General features: G+C 52.8%; 2 protein-coding genes across 5 annotated transcripts in view; one reads left to right on the forward strand and one right to left on the reverse strand.

Annotated features, from left to right (window-relative positions):
• Window positions 1-18,304, reverse strand: part of KPNA7 (karyopherin subunit alpha 7) — a 122,346-nt gene that overhangs the window by 71,980 nt on the left and 32,062 nt on the right. The window lies entirely within an intron of this gene.
• MYH16 (myosin heavy chain 16) overlaps window positions 1-18,304 on the forward strand; it is a 61,927-nt gene that overhangs the window by 25,429 nt on the left and 18,194 nt on the right. For all 3 annotated transcript variants that reach the window (XM_040455899.1, XM_040455898.1, XM_040455897.1), the window contains 13 exons: window positions 1,307-1,388; window positions 3,693-3,866; window positions 4,763-4,990; window positions 6,002-6,106; window positions 8,476-8,562; window positions 8,803-8,948; window positions 10,065-10,155; window positions 10,627-10,683; window positions 11,344-11,430; window positions 13,231-13,476; window positions 14,354-14,471; window positions 15,712-15,839; window positions 16,655-16,851. In XM_040455899.1, the coding sequence (XP_040311833.1) occupies window positions 1,307-1,388; window positions 3,693-3,866; window positions 4,763-4,990; window positions 6,002-6,106; window positions 8,476-8,562; window positions 8,803-8,948; window positions 10,065-10,155; window positions 10,627-10,683; window positions 11,344-11,430; window positions 13,231-13,476; window positions 14,354-14,471; window positions 15,712-15,839; window positions 16,655-16,851 (1,746 nt within the window). The remainder of the gene's footprint in view (window positions 1-1,306; window positions 1,389-3,692; window positions 3,867-4,762; window positions 4,991-6,001; window positions 6,107-8,475; window positions 8,563-8,802; window positions 8,949-10,064; window positions 10,156-10,626; window positions 10,684-11,343; window positions 11,431-13,230; window positions 13,477-14,353; window positions 14,472-15,711; window positions 15,840-16,654; window positions 16,852-18,304) is intronic.

Consider the following 18,304-nt stretch of genomic DNA (forward strand, 5'->3'; position numbering starts at 1 on the left):
CCACTGAAGCATCCACGCAGAATGACCGGGGACCCGTCCACACACCCAGCGGTCAGCTCCAGTAACGACTCGGGGCCGTGAGATGAGGGGAGGGCGGCGACATCTCCACTGGCCCAGAGAACCCTGTTTGGGGTCTGTATTCGCTTCCTGTGGCTGCTGGAACAGAGCAGCACAACCTGGGTGTCTTAAAACAATGGCAATTCTCATAGCTCTGGAGGCCAGGAGTCTGAAATCAAGGAATATTGCAGGCTGCACTCCCCCTGAACGCTCTAAAGGAGGATCCTTTCTTGCTTCTTGTAGTCTTGGTGGCCTCAGGCGTTCCTTGGCTTATGGCCACATCAGTCCAGTTTCTGCCTGTTTTCACAAGACCTTCTCTCTGTCTGTGTCTCCACACGGCCTTCCTTCTTCTTATATGGACACCTGCCATCTCGGGTCAGGGGTCCACCTTTCTCCAGTATGACCTCATCTTAACCTAAGTAATGACACCTGCAAAGACCTTATTTCCAAATAAGGTCACATTCACAGGCACTGGGGGTTAAGACTTCAGCAGATCTTTTGGGAGGGGACACAATTCAACCCATAAGAGGGACCACCTAATACAGACCCTTCTCTTAAAGCCTACAAGTCACTTTCCCAGACTTTCCCTTATTGATCCATGTGATGACACTGTCAGAGGGAGGTGGCAGGGCTGGCACCCCTGCTTCGCAGATGTGGAAACTGAGGTCAGAAGGGTGAAGGAACCGGCCCAGATCCAGGCAGAAAGAGTCAAGACTGGAATCCAGAAGTCCTCACTCCAAATCCTTGCCCTCTGAATTGTGTTTTCCAGCCATCTTTCTAAAATGATCATCAGAAAATAACTCAGGCTACCCTGGCTGACCTGTGGTTGACTCTGGTTCCTTGTGGGCATAGTATTAGTAATAATAACAGTAATGAGCAAATAACAATAATGAGGTCCTGATATCCACTGCCCCCCCACCCCCTCCCTGGGACCGTGACTGAAGGCAGCGACACAAGTTAGGGGCTGAGTGTAGGACAGCAGGGCCTTGGCATGCAGGAGGTCCTCGGTAAATGACAGTCCAGTGAAGCTGGAGGGGACAAGGGGGGGTGGGTTCCAGAGACTGCAGAATGGATAGGACTCAGAGAGTAATGGGTGATTTCCCGTGAGGGAGAGGAAGGAAGGAAATGTAAGAAGAAATGAGTGGTCTGTCTCAGCCTTGTGCTGTCTGCGTGGAACCGTTCCATCAGGGAGGCCAGGCCCTGACACCTGCACTTTCATCCAGGGAACCCCAGCTTCCTTTTTTTGCAGAATTGGCCTGAAAGTCATCCAGCGGAACACACGCAAGTTCCTGGAGCTGCGTTTCTGGGGCTGGTGGAAGCTATACAACAAGGTAGGGCTGAGGGGCCAGGCTAGCTGGGCTGCAGCTACCAGTTCGTTGTGTGTGTCTGGGGGAGGGGAGGGGGGAAATCCTGGGGGGGGAGGTGCCTCTTGGGGGTGGGAGGCCACAGGATGCAGCAGGGACAGTCCACAAATGAGGGTGCCTGGGAGACAAATGAGGAATCTAGTCCCCTTCCGGTCAGGGGCTAATTCCTCCCTGAGAAAAACCACAGAGGACCTTCCCGCCTCATGTCATCCTTCCAAATAACATCCCCTTAGGATGGAAAGCCCCTCAGTACAAAAAGGGGGCTTGGTCGTCAGCCCCTCCCCCTGCACATGTTGAGGCATCTCCAGCTCCTTCAGTGAGGTCCTCAGCTTCAGAGCTGGAGCGAGCTCAGGAAATCGTGGGATCCGGCCTATTTCCCAGGTCCTTCCGAGACAGCTGAGAGGGCAGTGAGTCAGCCCTTAACCAACGCAGCAGGCGGGGAGCCTTCCTCCTGGTGCAGGTGGAATCATACTGGGTGATGGGGTCCCCACCTCGGGCCTCCATTCAAAGGGAACATGCTGCTGGGCACCAGCAGAGGCCAGATGCAGGGCTGCATTCAGGAGTCGGAGGGACAGCCATGCGGAGGGTGGATCAGGCTCTAGGTCATCTCTGGTGGCCCTGAGGCCCCCACGGCTCGTGTGGAAGCTTCCTTCCCCTCCCCATGGGAAAGCGCTTTCTAACACTCAGTGCTGACCACAGATTCAAAGCAGGGATAGTAAGTTCTGCCTCCCCAAAGGCTCTCCCACACAGGCCAGCCCTTTCGAGGGCCTGAGATCCCAGAGCAGTCCAGATGAGCATTTCTCAAAGTTCGGTAGTTGCCAGTCCTTCCCCCACCTGTTCCATGACTGAGCTTTCCTGATGCCAGCTACTTTTTTATTTTGAAATTTTTATTTTACTTTTTATTTGTATATATTTTAAGTTTGTTTATTTATTTTGAGAGAGACAGACAGAGTTCATTCGAGGGGGGGGGGCAGAGAGAGAGGGAGACAGAGAATCCCAAGCAGGTTCCAGACTGTCAGTGCAGAGTCCCACGCGAGTCTTAGACCCATGAACTGTGAGATCATGACCCGAGCCGAGATCAGGAGTCAGACACTTAACCTACTGAGCCATCCAGACACCCCTAAAAATAAATTTAAAAAATAAGAAATTTAGGGGTGCCTGGGTGGTTCAGTCGGTTAAGTGTCCGACTCTTGATCTCAGCTCAGGTCATGATCTCACAGTTATAGATCAAGCCTCACATGGGGCTCTGTGCTGACAGTGTGGAGCCTGCTTGGGATTTTCTCTCTCTCTCTCTCTCTCTCTCTCTCTCTCTCTCTCTCTCTCTCCCCCCTTCTCCCGCTTGTGCTCAAGCTCACTCTCTCTTTCTCAAAATATATAATCATGAGACAATTTTAAATTTAAAAAAGTTACTTTTAAAGTAACTGTGTAACAATGAAAATCAAAGCATTTCTATGCAAGGCTTAAATCTATCTCACTTGCCCCCTCGGTATTTGTGTTGCCCTCTGGGAAGCCCCAGACCAACAGCCTTTAAGATTCCTCCCAAGCAGGACACCAGTGGTCAGAGAAGATGAGGAGACAAAGCCTGGAAACTTCTCTGTTCTTTACTAGAAAGCAACACTTTACTAATTGAACATGGCAGAGCAAGGTCCTGTTCCAATGAGTAAAAAAAGTAAAATAAAATAAAAATCCTTTACTCTTAGTTTTTAACTACTCTCTAGTCTTATCTAAGCCAGATAGGATGAGTCAGTGGGAAAAAAAACCCAACACGTTCCGGTAGGCTTTCACTGAATAAAAATGTCATGTAGTTGTGCGTTTATGTGAACTTGCCTCTGCAGTATCCCAGGTCCCCACAGACAGAGAGACGGAGACACAGAAACAGGGAGAGAGACAGAGATAGGGAGACAGGAAGAGAGAGAGACAGCAAGGAGGAGGACCCCGTAAGGGAGAAAGGCAAGGGAAACCGGAGCTTGAACTCGGCCAAGCACACACAGCTTAGAGAACGGTGTGAGCCCTGAATGGGGCTAGACGCCGAGGAACACCTAACTGCGTCTGTCAAGATCGCAGAGACCCCTGAGGATTGGTCCTAGGCAAGGACGGGCCTTCTCTGTGGAGGCGACAGATACTTCCTGGCATCTGTGAAGAGGGACTCCCTCATGGCTGCTTTCCGCCCCGATGGGGGTGTGAGGTCCTGTCTGAGGGAGAGCCCACAGCCCACCGCCGAGCCCCCGCGGCCCATCCCCCTAACGCCATAGGGTGTCGCCCGCCACTCAGGTCAAGCCGCTCCTGAATGTGGCTCGGCAAGAGGAGGAGATGAAGGCCAAGGAGGAGGAGCTGAGGAACGCCATGTGCAAGACACAGGAGCTGATAAGCAGGGTAAAGGAGCTGGAGGAGAAGATGGCCACGCTCAGCCAGGAGAAGAATGACCTCACCATCCAGCTACAGGCCGTATGTGGGGCCCTGGAGGGAGGGCGGGAGCTGGGGGCCCTGGCAACTACCAGGATCCCCGGGGCCACTAAGCCAGACCCAGGGAGGCAGGTGGGGGGTGAGCCTTCTGAGAATCAGCATACGAGAGAGACCCCCGTAATAAAAGAATCACCTGCTTATGGGAGCACCTATATATGGGCCCCACCCCTTAATGCCTCACAGTGATGATTTCCCTTATTTTTCAAAGACCTGAATTTCAGTAATGTTATGCCACAAACCGAAAGTCACACAGATGGTCTGGTTTGAGTCTGTGGCCGGTTGCTGTTTACGCCACTGACCCCATCTTGGGGAGACCCCAGTGGACACCCAGGGTGTCCCTCTTCTGCCATGTACTGTCCGTTTGACCTTTGACGACCCCACCTCCTCCGAATATCAGGTCCCCCCTCATCTCTAAACCGTCGCTTACAGTGACATCTGCCTCGTTTGCTTCTTGGGGTCGTTATAAGGAGGAACTGTGGGTGGGAAATGGTTCGTTAACACAAAGGTGCTAAATCGATGCTGGGAGTCATTTGGGCAGATAGTCACTCCCCATTGGCAGACGGAAGCACAGGCACTCCCGGGCTCAGCTCCACCTACCGGCGGTGTGCAGCCTATGTGTCCTCGACTTGTCCTGGACCACTGGCTACATCCTTCAGGTGCACCTGACCACCTGGGATCTGTTCAAAGGCAGATTTCAACACAGCAGGTCTCGGGTGGAGCCTGAGCTCTTGCGTCCTAACCAGCTCACGAGTGATGCAGCTGGTGGCCTGGGGACGGCACTGCGAGACTCTGTTCTGTCACACGCATCACAAGGAGCTCGGAGCCAGTGCCCAGACCCCTGTGGGACCCCCTCTGACCGGCGCTCTTTCTTCCACCAGGAGCAAGAGAACCTGATAGATGCCGAGGAGCGCCTGACCCAGATGATGAAGATGAAAATGGAGCTGGAGAGCCAGATCTCGGACATGCGGGAGCGGTTGGAGGAGGAGGAGGGCACGGCGGCCTCCCTGAGCGCCACCAAGCGCAAGCTGGAGGGCGAGATGAGTGACCTGAAGCGGGACCTGGAGAGTCTGGAGACCACACTGGCCAAGATGGAGAAGGAGAAGCAGGTGAGGAGGCCCTGGGGCCTCACTACACCCCCCTCGGGAACAGGAAACCCTGTGGGGGTCCCACCTGGAGTCCCCTCAGCAGCACCGCCCAGGACCCTAGCCACCAGCCACATGGGGCTAGTTTAACTTAACTCAGCGCCATGGAAAACGTGACTCCTCTGTTGACCTAGCAGCATTTCGAGTGCTCAATAGCCACACCAGGCTAGTGCTACCGCATTGAACTGAGAACTTGGCTGTTGCTGCAGAAAGTTCCGTCGGGACAAAGTAGCTAGAGGGATGAGGGCTCTTTCCCTCATGGTGACATCCAGGCTCAGGACTGACTGGTTCTCCTCGTGCCCGTGAAACCCAGGTGTCTGTGCTAGCCTGTGGCCCACTCAGACTCAGCGTCCCTGGGCCCCTCACAGAACGTTCTTCTTCACTACATCTGCCTTCTGCCCTCTTCCCGGAAGAGACAACCCTCTCTCTAGCGTGGGGCCACCACTAGCTGTTGGATCTCTGCCCAAACAAGCAGCTGCTGCCCTTCCAGTCGGCTCCAGGGGGAGCCCCTGACTCCTGATACCATCTGGTGGGCCCTTGGCCCTGAAGCCCCCTTCTTACCCTCACAAGTTGGCGGGGGGGATCCAGAGCAGGGGAAGGTGTATGCTGCCTAAGCCCGTGCCTCTTCAGCTCTGATGTGCACACAAAGTGCTGGCATCTTGATAACATGCCGGTTCTGCATCAGCAAGTCTGCTGGGACCCGAGGGTCCACGTGTCTCAGACACCGCTGACGTCTGAGGGCCGGGCTTTGAAGAGCCAAGGCCTGACTGGTGGTTCTCACTGCTGCCCTCACCCTCAGATTCTGACCTGCCTGGGGTGTGCCCTGGGCACTAGCATTTCTCAGGCTCCCAAGTGACTCTGGACCGCAGCCAAGCTGAAGAGCCCCTCTCTCGGAGCAAGCGCCTCCCTCTTTGTTCCCCCTCCAAGGCTGTTCCCAGCCTTAAAGGCCTGTCCCTCTCCTGCCCCTGTTTCCAGGCCCTGGATCACAAGGTCCGCACCCTAACCGGGGACCTCTCGCTCCGTGAAGACTCCATCGCCAAGCTCCAGAAGGAGAAGAGGGCCCTGGAGGAGCTGCACCAGGTAGGCACCACAGGCTTCTACTTGGCACAGCAGGTGGAGCTCGGAGACCCCGGTTTTGCTGCCCCTCAGCTGGGGCCTATAGGGAAGTCAGTCTTCCTAAATCTCAATTTCCTCATCAGAGAAGCGGGCACTGTCATGTCTTGTTGTTCTCCTCCCAAGTTTATTGTAAGTGGGGCGACCATATAATTTATCACCCAGACTAGTCTGAGAGTGAAAGAGGGGCAGCGGGCATGAGGAGATGATCCCAGGTGCACTGGAAGCTAGGGTCCCCAGACTTATCAGGATGAGTGCCCTGCCGGTGCTAAAGCACCAGTGAACCCCAATACATCTTGGCGACAAAGGGCATGAGCTCTTGTGAGGAGACCCGTTTGACCGTTATGGGCTCAGGCTCCTGGAGGCAGAGCCAGCTCTGATCAGCCACCAGTGCTGACCTTGGCACAGACCACTTCCTAACTCTGAAGACACAGGTGCAGAGAGCAAGTTGAAGCCCAGAACCGGACAGCAGACCCCCGTCACCATGTTTGCTGACACCATGAACCCACAGCACATCCCCTTTAGTGCCTCTCTCTGCTGCCTCTGGAAATACTTCCCCTTAGACTGTAACCCTCAACCATTTCAAACTCAGAGCCCCCTTTTATAACAAATACAGTCGATTCTCATTATCCCAGGTAGTTATGTTCCATAAAGTCACCACAAACACTGAATAAACAAATGCTGGACCCCCGTTTTTGTTTTTAAATTTTTTTTAACATTTATTCAATTTTGAGAGACAGAGAGCGAGCAGGGGAAGGGCAGAGAGAGAGGGAGACACAGAATCCGAAGCAGGCTCCAGGCTCTGAGCTGTCAACACAGAGCCCAACATGAGGTTCAAACCCACAGACCTCAAGATCATGACCTGAGCCAAAGTCAGATGCCCAACTGACTGAGCCACCCAGGCGCACCAATACTGAACCTTGGTTTTAAGGGGAAATAGAAGGTTAGGTTCCTGCAAGCCTCTGGTCACGTTTTCGTCAATCAATCAATACATTACTTTGTTTTATGTGTGTTTCTGTGTAAGACACTACTTGGTACACACTGTCCATTCCTGAACAATGAACTCACGGTCAACAACCCTGTATCTCATGCCTGAACAAAGCTTATCTAACACACAAATTTCCTCTGTGAGGCACAGCACAGCTTTCTTGTGCTTGGGAACACTAGATAGCACAGTACCAGTGTGCTTGGTGCACCATTTTATGAGCCAAACTCACCAAGACAAAAGCACAAAAAATGTAAAAAAACATGGCGCTAAATAGACTATGAAAAAGCCACCTGTTTGCAGTATGAGCTGAAACAAGAAGGCGGGGCATCATCTTATTTGACGTCAGCTGGGAATGTGCGCTCCAGAAGACGCAAACTTTTCGCTGCTCTGCGCATGTCTGCAAATGGCCATGAACACACCACAAGTATTGATTTGGGATTACACATAAATTTTAGCTCATAGGTAAATTGGAAAATAGATAATCCACAAATAATGAGGGCAGACTGCATTTTGGAAGCCTCTCTTTACTATCGTAAAATAAACATTATTATAGCTAATACATACCTTCAAAAAAATCAATAGAGTGCCCTTCTTTTTAAGGGGGAAATGAACGGAATGTAATTTATAATAAATAACGGGGCTGTCCGTGTGTAAGCGCTCAGGCAGATCCACTAGAAGACGTCGTGAGTAGTCGGCTGAACACCCGAGCCTGCCTAGGTGGCCGAAGACAGACGGGCACAGAGGGTGTGTTGGTGACATTGACGGCAAAGTGTGGCTGCCATCAGTGATGCGGGTTTACAAAATGGTGAAGAACTCTCAGGGAGATTTTGACAATAACAAATCTCTCAGTTTTCATGGTAGATCATTCTTTAAAAATATAGTGTATACTAAACGAAAAAAAAAAGTTGAGTTATGTGTCCAGTGGTCCTGGCTGCTGGGTTTAGAAGAATAGAACTGTTGTTTTACGTACATGAATGCCCGGGTGGGGCATCAAGTGTGCAGACTACAGAATTATGCTTCACGGTACCGGATTGTCCAGAGCGAGGCATGTCCAGCATCCCTGGAACCACTAAGTGCCAGTGGGGCCCCCAATCATGGTGGTGAACAAAAGCCCCCCGACAGACCTCCTGTATGCCCCATGGAGAGCCAGAGCCCCACTGACCATTGAGGGCCCACCTACAGCTAACGGGTGCTCAGGTCTTCCCCTGCCTCACCTGGCACCAGGGCCAGGGACTCAGTAGCTGTTCCCTGAAGTCAACTCAACCCAGCTCAGAAGTGATGGCAGAGAACTAGGTCTGTTCAGCTGCTTCTGCATGTCTCGTGGGACATACAAGATCTTTCCTTCCAGAAAACCCTAGACGACCTGCAAGCTGAGGAGGACAAGGTGAACCACCTGACCAAGACCAACAGCAAGCTCAGCACCCAGATCCATGAGGTAATGCCCTGTTGCTGGGGCCAGTTCTATAGCTCAAGGGCCAGGTCTGTCATGGGGCCCAGGGTCCTCAGATACATTTGGGGAATTGGACTGACATGTCCCCCATGAGGAAATGAGGGCCTTTCTGTTGCCACAGCTAAGGAACCAGGCCCAGTCTGGTTCCTCAATTGCATTCTGGCCTCAGACTCACCCCGCTCCCCTCAACACACTCGTTTTCTCTCGCTCTTCTTGTTTCTGCAGCTGGAGGATAACTGGGAACAAGAAAAGAAAATCCGGGCGGAGGTGGAGAAGGCCCGTCGGAAGGCTGAGAGTGACCTGAAGATAACCATTGACAACCTCAACGAGATGGAGCGGTCCAAGCTGGACCTCGAGGAAGTGGTGAAAAAGTACGCCCATGCTGTCATTCATTTCATCCATAACATTAGCACTTTCTGTGTGGTACCAGGTGCCAGGCACCGCGCTGAGGGCTTCGCATGTATTAACGCACATCCCTAATACCCGCTATGTGCCAGGCACGGTGCCTGCTACAGAGCACATAGGGAGGGGACAGTAGGCACTGCCCATCCACAGGGAGCTCCTAGCCTCACACAGGGCCAGCTGGGCGCCAGAAAGGGGGCTGGTACTGAGCAATGCCCCTCCCCAATAGGCAGGGAGTCTTGGCAGAAACCTGTAAGCTGGGCTTTCAAAGATCACAAGGAGTCGAGGGGTATTTCAATATCACTGCGGCAGTAACTATGGGGGACAGGTGGAGCGGAGAAAAACTGGAAGCAGGAAGGCAACCGGAAGGCTACTGCAATAGTCCAGGTATAAACCTGAACTAAAGCAAGAGGCTGAGGGGATGGAGATTAGGAGATGGACAAGCTTTCAGGGGGCAGAATTTGGACGACACAACTTTGAAGTACATTTTACCAAGGCAGTTTGACAGCTCCACCAGCTGCTGTGAGACGCGTGTGGCTAATGCCGCATCGCGGCTCATTTCTTCTGTGGCACACCCAGAAGCTGCATGTGACCTTGACCATCCTGCTCACCTACTTGGTCTGGTGTCTTAGTTCTCACACATGGCTCCTTGACACGTGCAACCTACATATCAGAAGGAGACAGCCTTTTATGGAAAGTTTTTGGAAGAAAATTTTCCCTAAAAAGGCAAAGCGCCCATGTGATTCTGGAGCCCCTAGAATGTAAGCTCACCAGGGCAGCGATTTCTGTCTGGTTTACTCACGGATGTGTCCCTGGAGCCCCAAACAGCATCCGGCAATAGTAGATAGTCAATAAACGTGTGCCAGATTAACAAATGCATGAGTGAGTGGGAGGCCTGTGCAGCAGATTCTGAGGGCTTTTGTAGGGCGAGACCTTCTGGGCTGTCACCGCAGAGGGTCAGGGGGTTAGGGGATGAATGGGTTTCAGCAGGTTCAAGGCCTCCTCCGGTAGCCCAGGTTCTGTTCCCTCACCAGCTGGCTGGTATCCCCTCAGAGCTCCTCCTCAGATCACACCTTCTCTTGCAGGAGGGATATGGAAATCAATTCTGTCAACTCCAAGTACGAGGATGAGCAGTCTCTGAATTCCACACTCCAGCGGAAACTGAAGGAGCATCAGGTGTGTTCAGGACCGAGAAGGCGCAACTCTCCTTTTGAAACGCCCTTCCAGGCACCTTGGCCCCCATCAGCTGCTTGGCCGCCCGGGTTTCCTGAGGAGCAAGGCTGCCCCAGAGTCCTTGACACTGATCCACATTCGCCTCATGCAGGCTTAAAGTCAACGCCCCCACTATGAGGACAAGGCCCTCCACCATCTGCCCCTGCCCCCTCCCTGACCTTGTCACCCAGCGTCCCTGCCCCCCACTCCCTAGCCATGCTGGCTCCTTGAGGGGTCTCATACCCCAGCCTCTCCCCTGCCTCAGGACCATTGCACATACTCTCGGTGCCCTGTTTCCCTCTGCTTTTGACAGTGTCCATCACATGCTCAGCCCCTTTCCATCACTTCCCTACTAAAAGGTCAAGTGGGTAAGTCTGTAACTTCACACAGAAGAGATAAATCCCACCCCTCCACCCCCACCGATTTGTCTGCTAGGCCCGAATTGAGGAGCTGGAGGAAGAACTGGAAGCTGAGAGGGCAATGAGAGCCAAGGTAAATGAACTTGAGTCTAAGGACCCAGTGCCAGCCACGATCCAACCATAAGTAGACACTCCACTCAGGAAAGCACCAGAGGGGAGGGGCAGGTTTCCAACTGAAAAGGCCCTCGCTGTTTCCTGAGCCCCTACCGTGCATCAGGCACTGTGCTACAGGTGCAGTATTAATTAGGACGTAAGGCGTAAAGATACGATTCGTGGCGTGGCCCCACCTAGCGCAGGCAGAGGAGACAACATGAGCCTGGGAACTCGGAGAACTGAACTCAACAGGCTGACGAGGGAAAGAATGTCTAGACGGAGGGAATGAGACGGCACCTCCCTGCACAGGTACAAAGATGTTAAAGGACCAGCAAAGAGTGGAAGGAGGCTTTAGATGAGGATGAGGCCAGAGAGCCAGTGGGAGAGGAATCGTCACGCACCTAAACTCCAGATTCAGCCAAATGGGGGCCGGAGGTAGGATGGGCAGGGAGACCCACCCAGTGCAGGGAGGAGGACAGAGACATCCTTCACCGAGTGTGTGGGGTGGCAGGCAGAGTGCAGAGCTCCCAAAGTGCGGGCCCCCAGCCCCACAGACACCATGCGGTCACTGCAGTCTTCACCAGAGGGAGGGGCTCCCACATGGCTCCCCATCACGGTCACCCAACCTCCCCACCCCCAGGTGGAGAAACAACGCAGCGACCTGTCCCGGGATCTTGAAGACCTCAGTGACAGGCTGGAAGAGGCTGGGGGAGCCACGTCTGCTCAGGTACCATCCTTGTGGAGGGGACGGGCCCAGGGACCCCAGTTCCTGCCTGCCTTCAGGGAGAAAAAAAAAAAAAACTGCTGGATGAGAAGCAGTGAGAATAGGACCAGTCAGTTAGTTGCTGCTGAATTCCTGGGGCTAACTTGAGGAGAGAACAATTAATAATAAAGAAGAGGCCAGAGAGGGGCTGGTTTGGTCCCCTCTCTCCTGGGGATCCTTAGCTCAGTGGTGAGGACAGACGGGGAACGGGACTGAATGCAGAGGGCAGACGTTGTAAGATATAACGTGTCTTTCAGAAAATGTGAGCTGAGGTAATGCCAGCCGATTAGGGGAAGGACTGCCACTGTGCAGACAGTCTGTCGCAGTTCCTAAGACGGGGCGTGCCATGCAGGGCCACACGGGAAGCAGCAGGGTCAGTAGCGGCAGAGGCAGGGGAGAATTACAGGCAAGAGCCTTTATTGTGGTTTCTGAGGAAGGAACGGATAAGGCAGAGGAAGCAGGCTTAGGACTGGTTAGTTTGGATAATTTCACGGCTCTGGGGCACCGGGGCTGAGCCCAGTTGGTACCTGACCATGGGGGTAATGAGAGCAGGGGGCAGTGGCTGAGAGTATGAGCACCCCAGAGAGGAGGAGCTGGAGGTGTGGGCTCTAGACTGGTTGCTTTGCACTGGAAATCTAGCTGTTTGCTATCTCTAGGAGTTAGCTTACCCTGGGAGGGGGCTGTTGTCCAGGGTCAGCAAAACCCCAAGAGGACAAGGCATAAGAATACAGAAAATAAAGACATGGTTAATACAGAGGGGTGACCCCATACTGCCAGGGCCGGAATCCAAGTTGGGCCTCTGGTGTGGAATGCCTCTTCCTCCAACTCACATAAAGGCATCACGGAGACTGACAGAAGCTTGAAATTCTCCTTCTAATTCTGGATAGTCAGGTCGCTTACAAATGTGGCCCCTGGGTCAGGGCTGAGAGAAGGAAAGTGGATGGGGTCCCTTAGCACTGGAAGGCTAGGCATCCTTTCCCGAGGCTCCCTGGACTGCACACCCCACTCCCTCACCATCCTGGCCTCAGGCTGCTTGTTGTAGGGGGGAGTGCTGAGAACCAAAGCTGGTATGCGGCTATGGTCAGGGTCCTGGGAGGAAACAAAATCATCCCAGGTGGTTTGAGTGAGAGGCATCAAGAAAGGACTACATCCAGCAATGCAGGGAAAGTGAAGACGACGGGACAGATGTAGGGCACCAGAGGGATGGGAGGAAGCAGGGTCATGGGGCTGTGACATTGGGAGCCTTGGAGCAGGGCCTACCTGGCAGGCTCCTTCTGGAAGCCCAGGGGGAAATCTGTCCCAGGACTCTCCCCTGCCTTCTGGTGGGTTGCTGGCAATCCTTGGTGTTCCTTGCTTGTAGCTGAATCACCCCAACCTCCGCCTTCATGGTCACATGGCCTTCTTATGGGTCTCCCTGGATCCAAATCTCTCCCCTTATAAGGGCAACCAGCCATTGGGTTAGGGGCCTCCCTAGTTCAGTATGACATTTTACCTTGTTTACATCTGCAAAGACCCTGTTTCCATCCACAGGTATCTGGGGTTAAGAACTGAACATATCTTCTCGGGGGGCACAATTGGACACACAACACCATCTAAACAAATCCTATGGGCAATCCACCCAGAGGCTCGGGACTGACATCTCAATCAAGACATCCTATTACAGGGGCGCAGAAATATCGGGGCACCACTGAGCAGGCGGGCAGCGTCTGCCCTAAGGAGACCAGTGCCGGTCAGTTCTGCTAAAGCCCTGCTTCTCTCTCCCAGATTGAGCAGAACCGCAAGCGGGAGGCAGAGCTGCTAAAGCTGAGGCGGGAGCTGGAGGAGGCGGCCCTGCAGAGTGAGGCAGCGGCCTCCACACTGCGCAAGAAGCACACGGACTCCATGGCTGAGCTGACGGAGCACGTGGAGAACCTGCAGAGGGTCAAGGCCAAGCTGGAGAAGGACAAGCAAGTCATGAAGGCTGAGATCGACGACCTCAACGCCAGCATGGAGACGGTGCAGAAGTCCAAGGTGAGGTGGGGAGACCCCCCCCCCGAGTCACAGGGACGTGCCCCAGCATCTGGCTGCTTCACACATATTCCCCAAGCCCCCAGCAAGCCCGGGGCATGTTCTAGATGTTGTGAAGGGAATCGAGATGAGCCCGTCACAGATCCCACAGGAAGGTGTATAACCTTGGCCAAGTTCATAATCTAACTGTGCTCTTCTGTAAAATGGAGACAATAATAATCCCTGCATCACAGAGCTGTTGTGAGGGCTTCAACAGTTCCTGGCACATAAGAAAAGATCAATAAACGTGACAGACTAGGAAGAGTGACAACAGAAATGCATGCATCACCATAATGAAAAAGTGATACATGGCAAGAAGGAAAAGCGAGTAAGCCATTCAACACGCATTTATCAAGCAGCTGCCACAGAAAAAGCCTTCTTGTGACATGAGGGAAAGGGGGCTCCAAGGGTGAGCAAGGATGATGCTTTGGGGTCCCTGGCTCAGCCAACCAGTATCTCCAAACTTCAGACACTCATGAGGCATCTTCACAGTTCCCATTTTATCTGCACACCCTGGAACTAAGGCTAGTATTTTTTTCTTAAATTGGCGCATTGCATTTTCTTACTGGGTGAAGTCCTCAGGGGTCCAGAGTGGTTAGAAAAGGGGGATGGGCCAGAGAGTGAGGGTCTGTGTGCCAACCCAAAGACTCTAAGTTTATGTATAGAAATGATAAGGTGGGGCAGGGCGAGGGGGATCGGGGGAGATGGTTCTGAGATAGGCACGTTCTAGAAGGACGAGGGAGGTAGTCTAGGAGGCTGCACTAGGGGAACCCAGGTGGAAAGCAGGGAGGGTTTGGCCTGGCTTCTCCATTTCCCCACTGGGTACATCTTCCTTGAGCAGATGAATGCCGAGGCCCACATCCGAAAGCTGGAAGACAGTTTAGCAGAAGCCAACGCCAAGGTGGCTGAGCTGGAGCGAAACCAGGCAGAAATCAATGCCATCAGGACCCGCCTGCAAGGTGAGCATGCCTCTCCCTGCAGCTTCCCGAGGAACAGTGTGTGGAACAGAACAGGGATGCTCAAGGAAACCGAAAGAGTACCCATGTCCTCTTCCCGGAGCTTTCTCGGCCTTGGAAACTTCACACCCGCTGTGATGAGACAGGAGATCTGATTCCACCCATGGAGTGCCCCAAGCAGCATCTTTGCAACATAAAACAAGTGACACTATTCAAAGCATTTCCCTATCAGTTGTCTCAACCACCCTGCGAGATCAGCAGGAGGGGCAGTAGACAAAATTCAGTTTTTAAACATTTTAAAACATGATCCACATATTAAGAGCAAACATGTGTCACCAGTAAGGGAGCCAGAAAATGGTGAACTTGCCCTCAAGGGGCATTTGAAGGACAGAGATTTACAGTCATTTGGGGGAAGGGAAGCTTCAATAACTTTGCTAAGTTAGAGGCAGAACAGGTTAATGTCCTACCACACAGTAATACTGCAGCCTCTTGGTTTTGTTTTGTTTCTTACCAGAAGAAATCCTTTGCATCCTAGGACAAAAATAATTTGTGACTTATCACTATTCACTTAACACCTAACCTTGCAGAGGCTGGGCCCTCACAGACACATACTCCCTGAGAGAAGTAAACACTCCTCAGGCCAGTTAGACCACGTTGCAGTGTGACCCCAGAGAACCCGCTGGCATCCTTTGGCCTTATTTCCCTCATCCTGAATACTTTCTAAAATCAATATTCCCTTTGATGGATAAGAAAAGTGAAGCTCAGCGGGACGAGGTAACGCCACAAAACCAGAATGACTTACAGGGCAGGACTCAAGCTCGCTCGTGCTCTCCGGCTCACGCACGTCTTCCTGGCCTCCAGCCCCCACAATCAGTTCACAGATGACAGGAGCATACGTTCTGGGACCCTGACAATTACATTTTCAAAGTAAAGGCTCTCTGCCCCACTGTTTCCTTCAAACTTCCTTGCGGGATCTCGTGCCGGGGCTGGGACTTCGTTATCTGGAGCCCTGTACCTCATGCAAGACACCTGGATGTCAGCAATGTTTGGACAACTGCTCCCCTCCTGGGCTCGCTTACTTTAGGCGGCCGGCAACGGTTCGCCATTGCTCCCCCTTCCAGCCCACTTGGCCAAGTCATCATATTTATTGGGTACTTTGAGAACGATGCACTGGGATAGCTTAGGATCTGGCTGGGGAGCCAGTTTTTCATCCACTATTTCTCCCATTCCCCTTCCTGCCCAGCTGAAAATGGTGAACTGAGCCGGGAGTATGAAGAATCACAGAGCCGGCTCAATCAAATCCTGCGGATAAAGACATCACTGACGTCGCAGGTGGACGATTACAAGAGGCAGCTGGATGAAGAATCCAAGGTTTGTTTGGTGATGGGGTGGGGGCGACAGAGCTACCTTCCTGAAGAAAGTTACAGGTTATGAAGATGTAGAAGGAACATGAAAAGTGGTACCTAGGGGCACCTGGGTGGCTCAGTCGGTTAAGCGTCCGACTTCGGCTCAGGTCGTGATCTCGTGGTTTGTGACCTCGAGCCCCACGTCAGGCTCTGTGCTGACAGCTCGGAGCCTGGAGCCTGCTTTGGATTCTGTGTCTCCTTCTCTCTCTGCCCCTCTCCTGCTCATGCTCTGTCTCTCTCTGTCTCAAAAATAAATAAAAAACATTAAAAAATAATAATTAAAAAAAAATTTTTTTTTTTTTTTTTAAAGAAAAGTGGTGCCTAGGTGGCTCAGTTGGTTGAGCACCTGACTTCAGCTCAGGCTATTATCTCGCGTTTGTGAGTTTGAGCCCTACATTAGGCTCACTGCTGTCGGTGCAGAGACTGCTTCAGATCCTCTGTCCCCCTCTTTCTCTGCCCCTCCCTGGCTCATGCTTGCTCTCTCTCGCTGGCTCTCTTTCAAAAATGAATAAAAGCATTAAAAAAATTTTTTTAAGTCAACTACAAAACTGTAATATGCTACGTGTATGACTAAATGAAAGTGATGAACTCCCATATCCTCGTGGACAGTAATTGGAACAAAATGAGGAAAATAAACCCTGATGGCCTGGGTTGTAGAATCAGTGTCCTTTCCCCCTTTACTTGCTGCACTGTCAATCCAATGCTGCGGATGTCTAAGCAATGGCCCTGGGGTCCACAGAGACCAGCGGGGCCTCTGATGGCCTCCGCTGGTCCCCACAGTCTCGCAGCACGGCCATGGTGAGTCTTGCCAACACGAAGCATGACCTGGACCTGGTGAAGGAGCAGCTGGAGGAGGAGCAGGGAGGCAAGTCAGAGCTGCAGCGCCTCGTGTCCAAGCTCAACACTGAGGTGACCACCTGGAGGACCAAGTATGAGACGGATGCCATCCAGAGGACCGAGGAGCTGGAGGAGACCAAGTGAGTGTGACCCTGTGCCAGAGAGCTGGGAAGGCTGGGGTGTGGGTGGTGCTGGTGGTCTGACCACATCAGACACTTGCTGAGGCCAGGGTCACGTCCAGGAGAAAGCAGTTCACAGTCTCCTCTTAAAATTTAAAAAAAAAAATTTTTTTTAATGTTTATTTATTTCTGACAGAGAAAGAGAGAGAGCATGAGCGGGGGAGGGGCAGAGAGAGAGGGAGACAGAATCCGAAGCAGGCTCCAGGCTCCGAGCTGTCAGCACAGAGCCCGACGCGGGGCTCGAACTCACAGACCGCAAGATCATGACCTGAGCCAAAGTCAGATTCTCAACCGACTGAGCCACCCAGGCGCCCCCTCTTAAAATTTTCTTTAATGTTTATTTACTTTTGAGGGAGAGAGAAACAGAGTGTGAGTGGGAGAGGGGCAGACAGGGAGACACAGACCTCGATGCGGGGTCCAGGCTCTAAGCTGTCTGCACAGAGCCTGATGTGGGGCTCAAACTCATGAACTGTGACATCATGACCTGAGCACAGGCTCCTCTTAAAGTGGGGGCCGGGAGGGGATGTGTGTCTAGATAGGAGAGCCCACTTTGTGCCCTTAGCAAAGTAGCCACTGTCAGCCTTTGGGTTCCATCCTCAAGGATTTCTACATGTCAGCATGAAAGTGCTCAGGCTTCTGCAAGGAAGTCAAGAACAGGGCCTCCACCTCCAGGCAGGGTTTCTCTGCCCTTAAAGTGCTCAGGAAGCTTCCACAGGTCTGCTAGGTCTGTGGCGGGGCCTCTGGGTGATGTTGGGAGGGCTCAGACCACATTCCCGAAGGTCCTCACTCTGCTGGTTCCCCAGCTCTGTGCTGAATGCCCTCAAAGCTTGCAAGCCTTCTTCCTCATTTGCAAACTAGAGTGGTGGACATTCTGCCTTCTGGGCCTGAGGAAGTAAGAGTGGACACGTGAATGTGGCTCAGAGCCACCGTCTTGTAGAACAGGCTGGCTTGCTTGCCCATGGGAAGCCCTGCATGTGAGCCACCAGGCACCCGGCAGGGAGGGTACCCCAGCCTGCTTGCCTGTCTTGCTCGCCCCCTGGAAATTTGTGGTGACATGACAGGGATAAGCACAGAGCCCTCCAGCTGACGTAAATCTCTTATCAGAAGGTCTTCTTCATACATTGAGCCTAAATCTGCCTTCCTGTAGCCTCCAGCTCCTGAGCTCTGGCCCTTTTCTATTTTCTGCTGAGAGTGGCCAGCAGCTGCCTGGTCCCACCCCAAAGCTCACTCTAGATCTCAATCCCTCACCTCTCTCTGCCTGGACCTTCTTCCCCAGACACCCACAGGGTCCTTGCCCTCCTCTCCCTCCGGCCTCCGCTCATGTGTTCCTCTCCCTGCTTTACTTTCTCCATGGTGCTTCTGTCTCTAGGTCTATCCCTCGTCTAGAACAGATGTTTTGTGAAGGCAGGAGTCT

Source organism: Herpailurus yagouaroundi, unplaced genomic scaffold (genome assembly GCF_014898765.1).
Source record: "Herpailurus yagouaroundi ecotype Mexico unplaced genomic scaffold, PumYag 216, whole genome shotgun sequence".
In the NCBI taxonomy this organism is placed as follows: domain Eukaryota; kingdom Metazoa; phylum Chordata; class Mammalia; order Carnivora; family Felidae; genus Herpailurus; species Herpailurus yagouaroundi.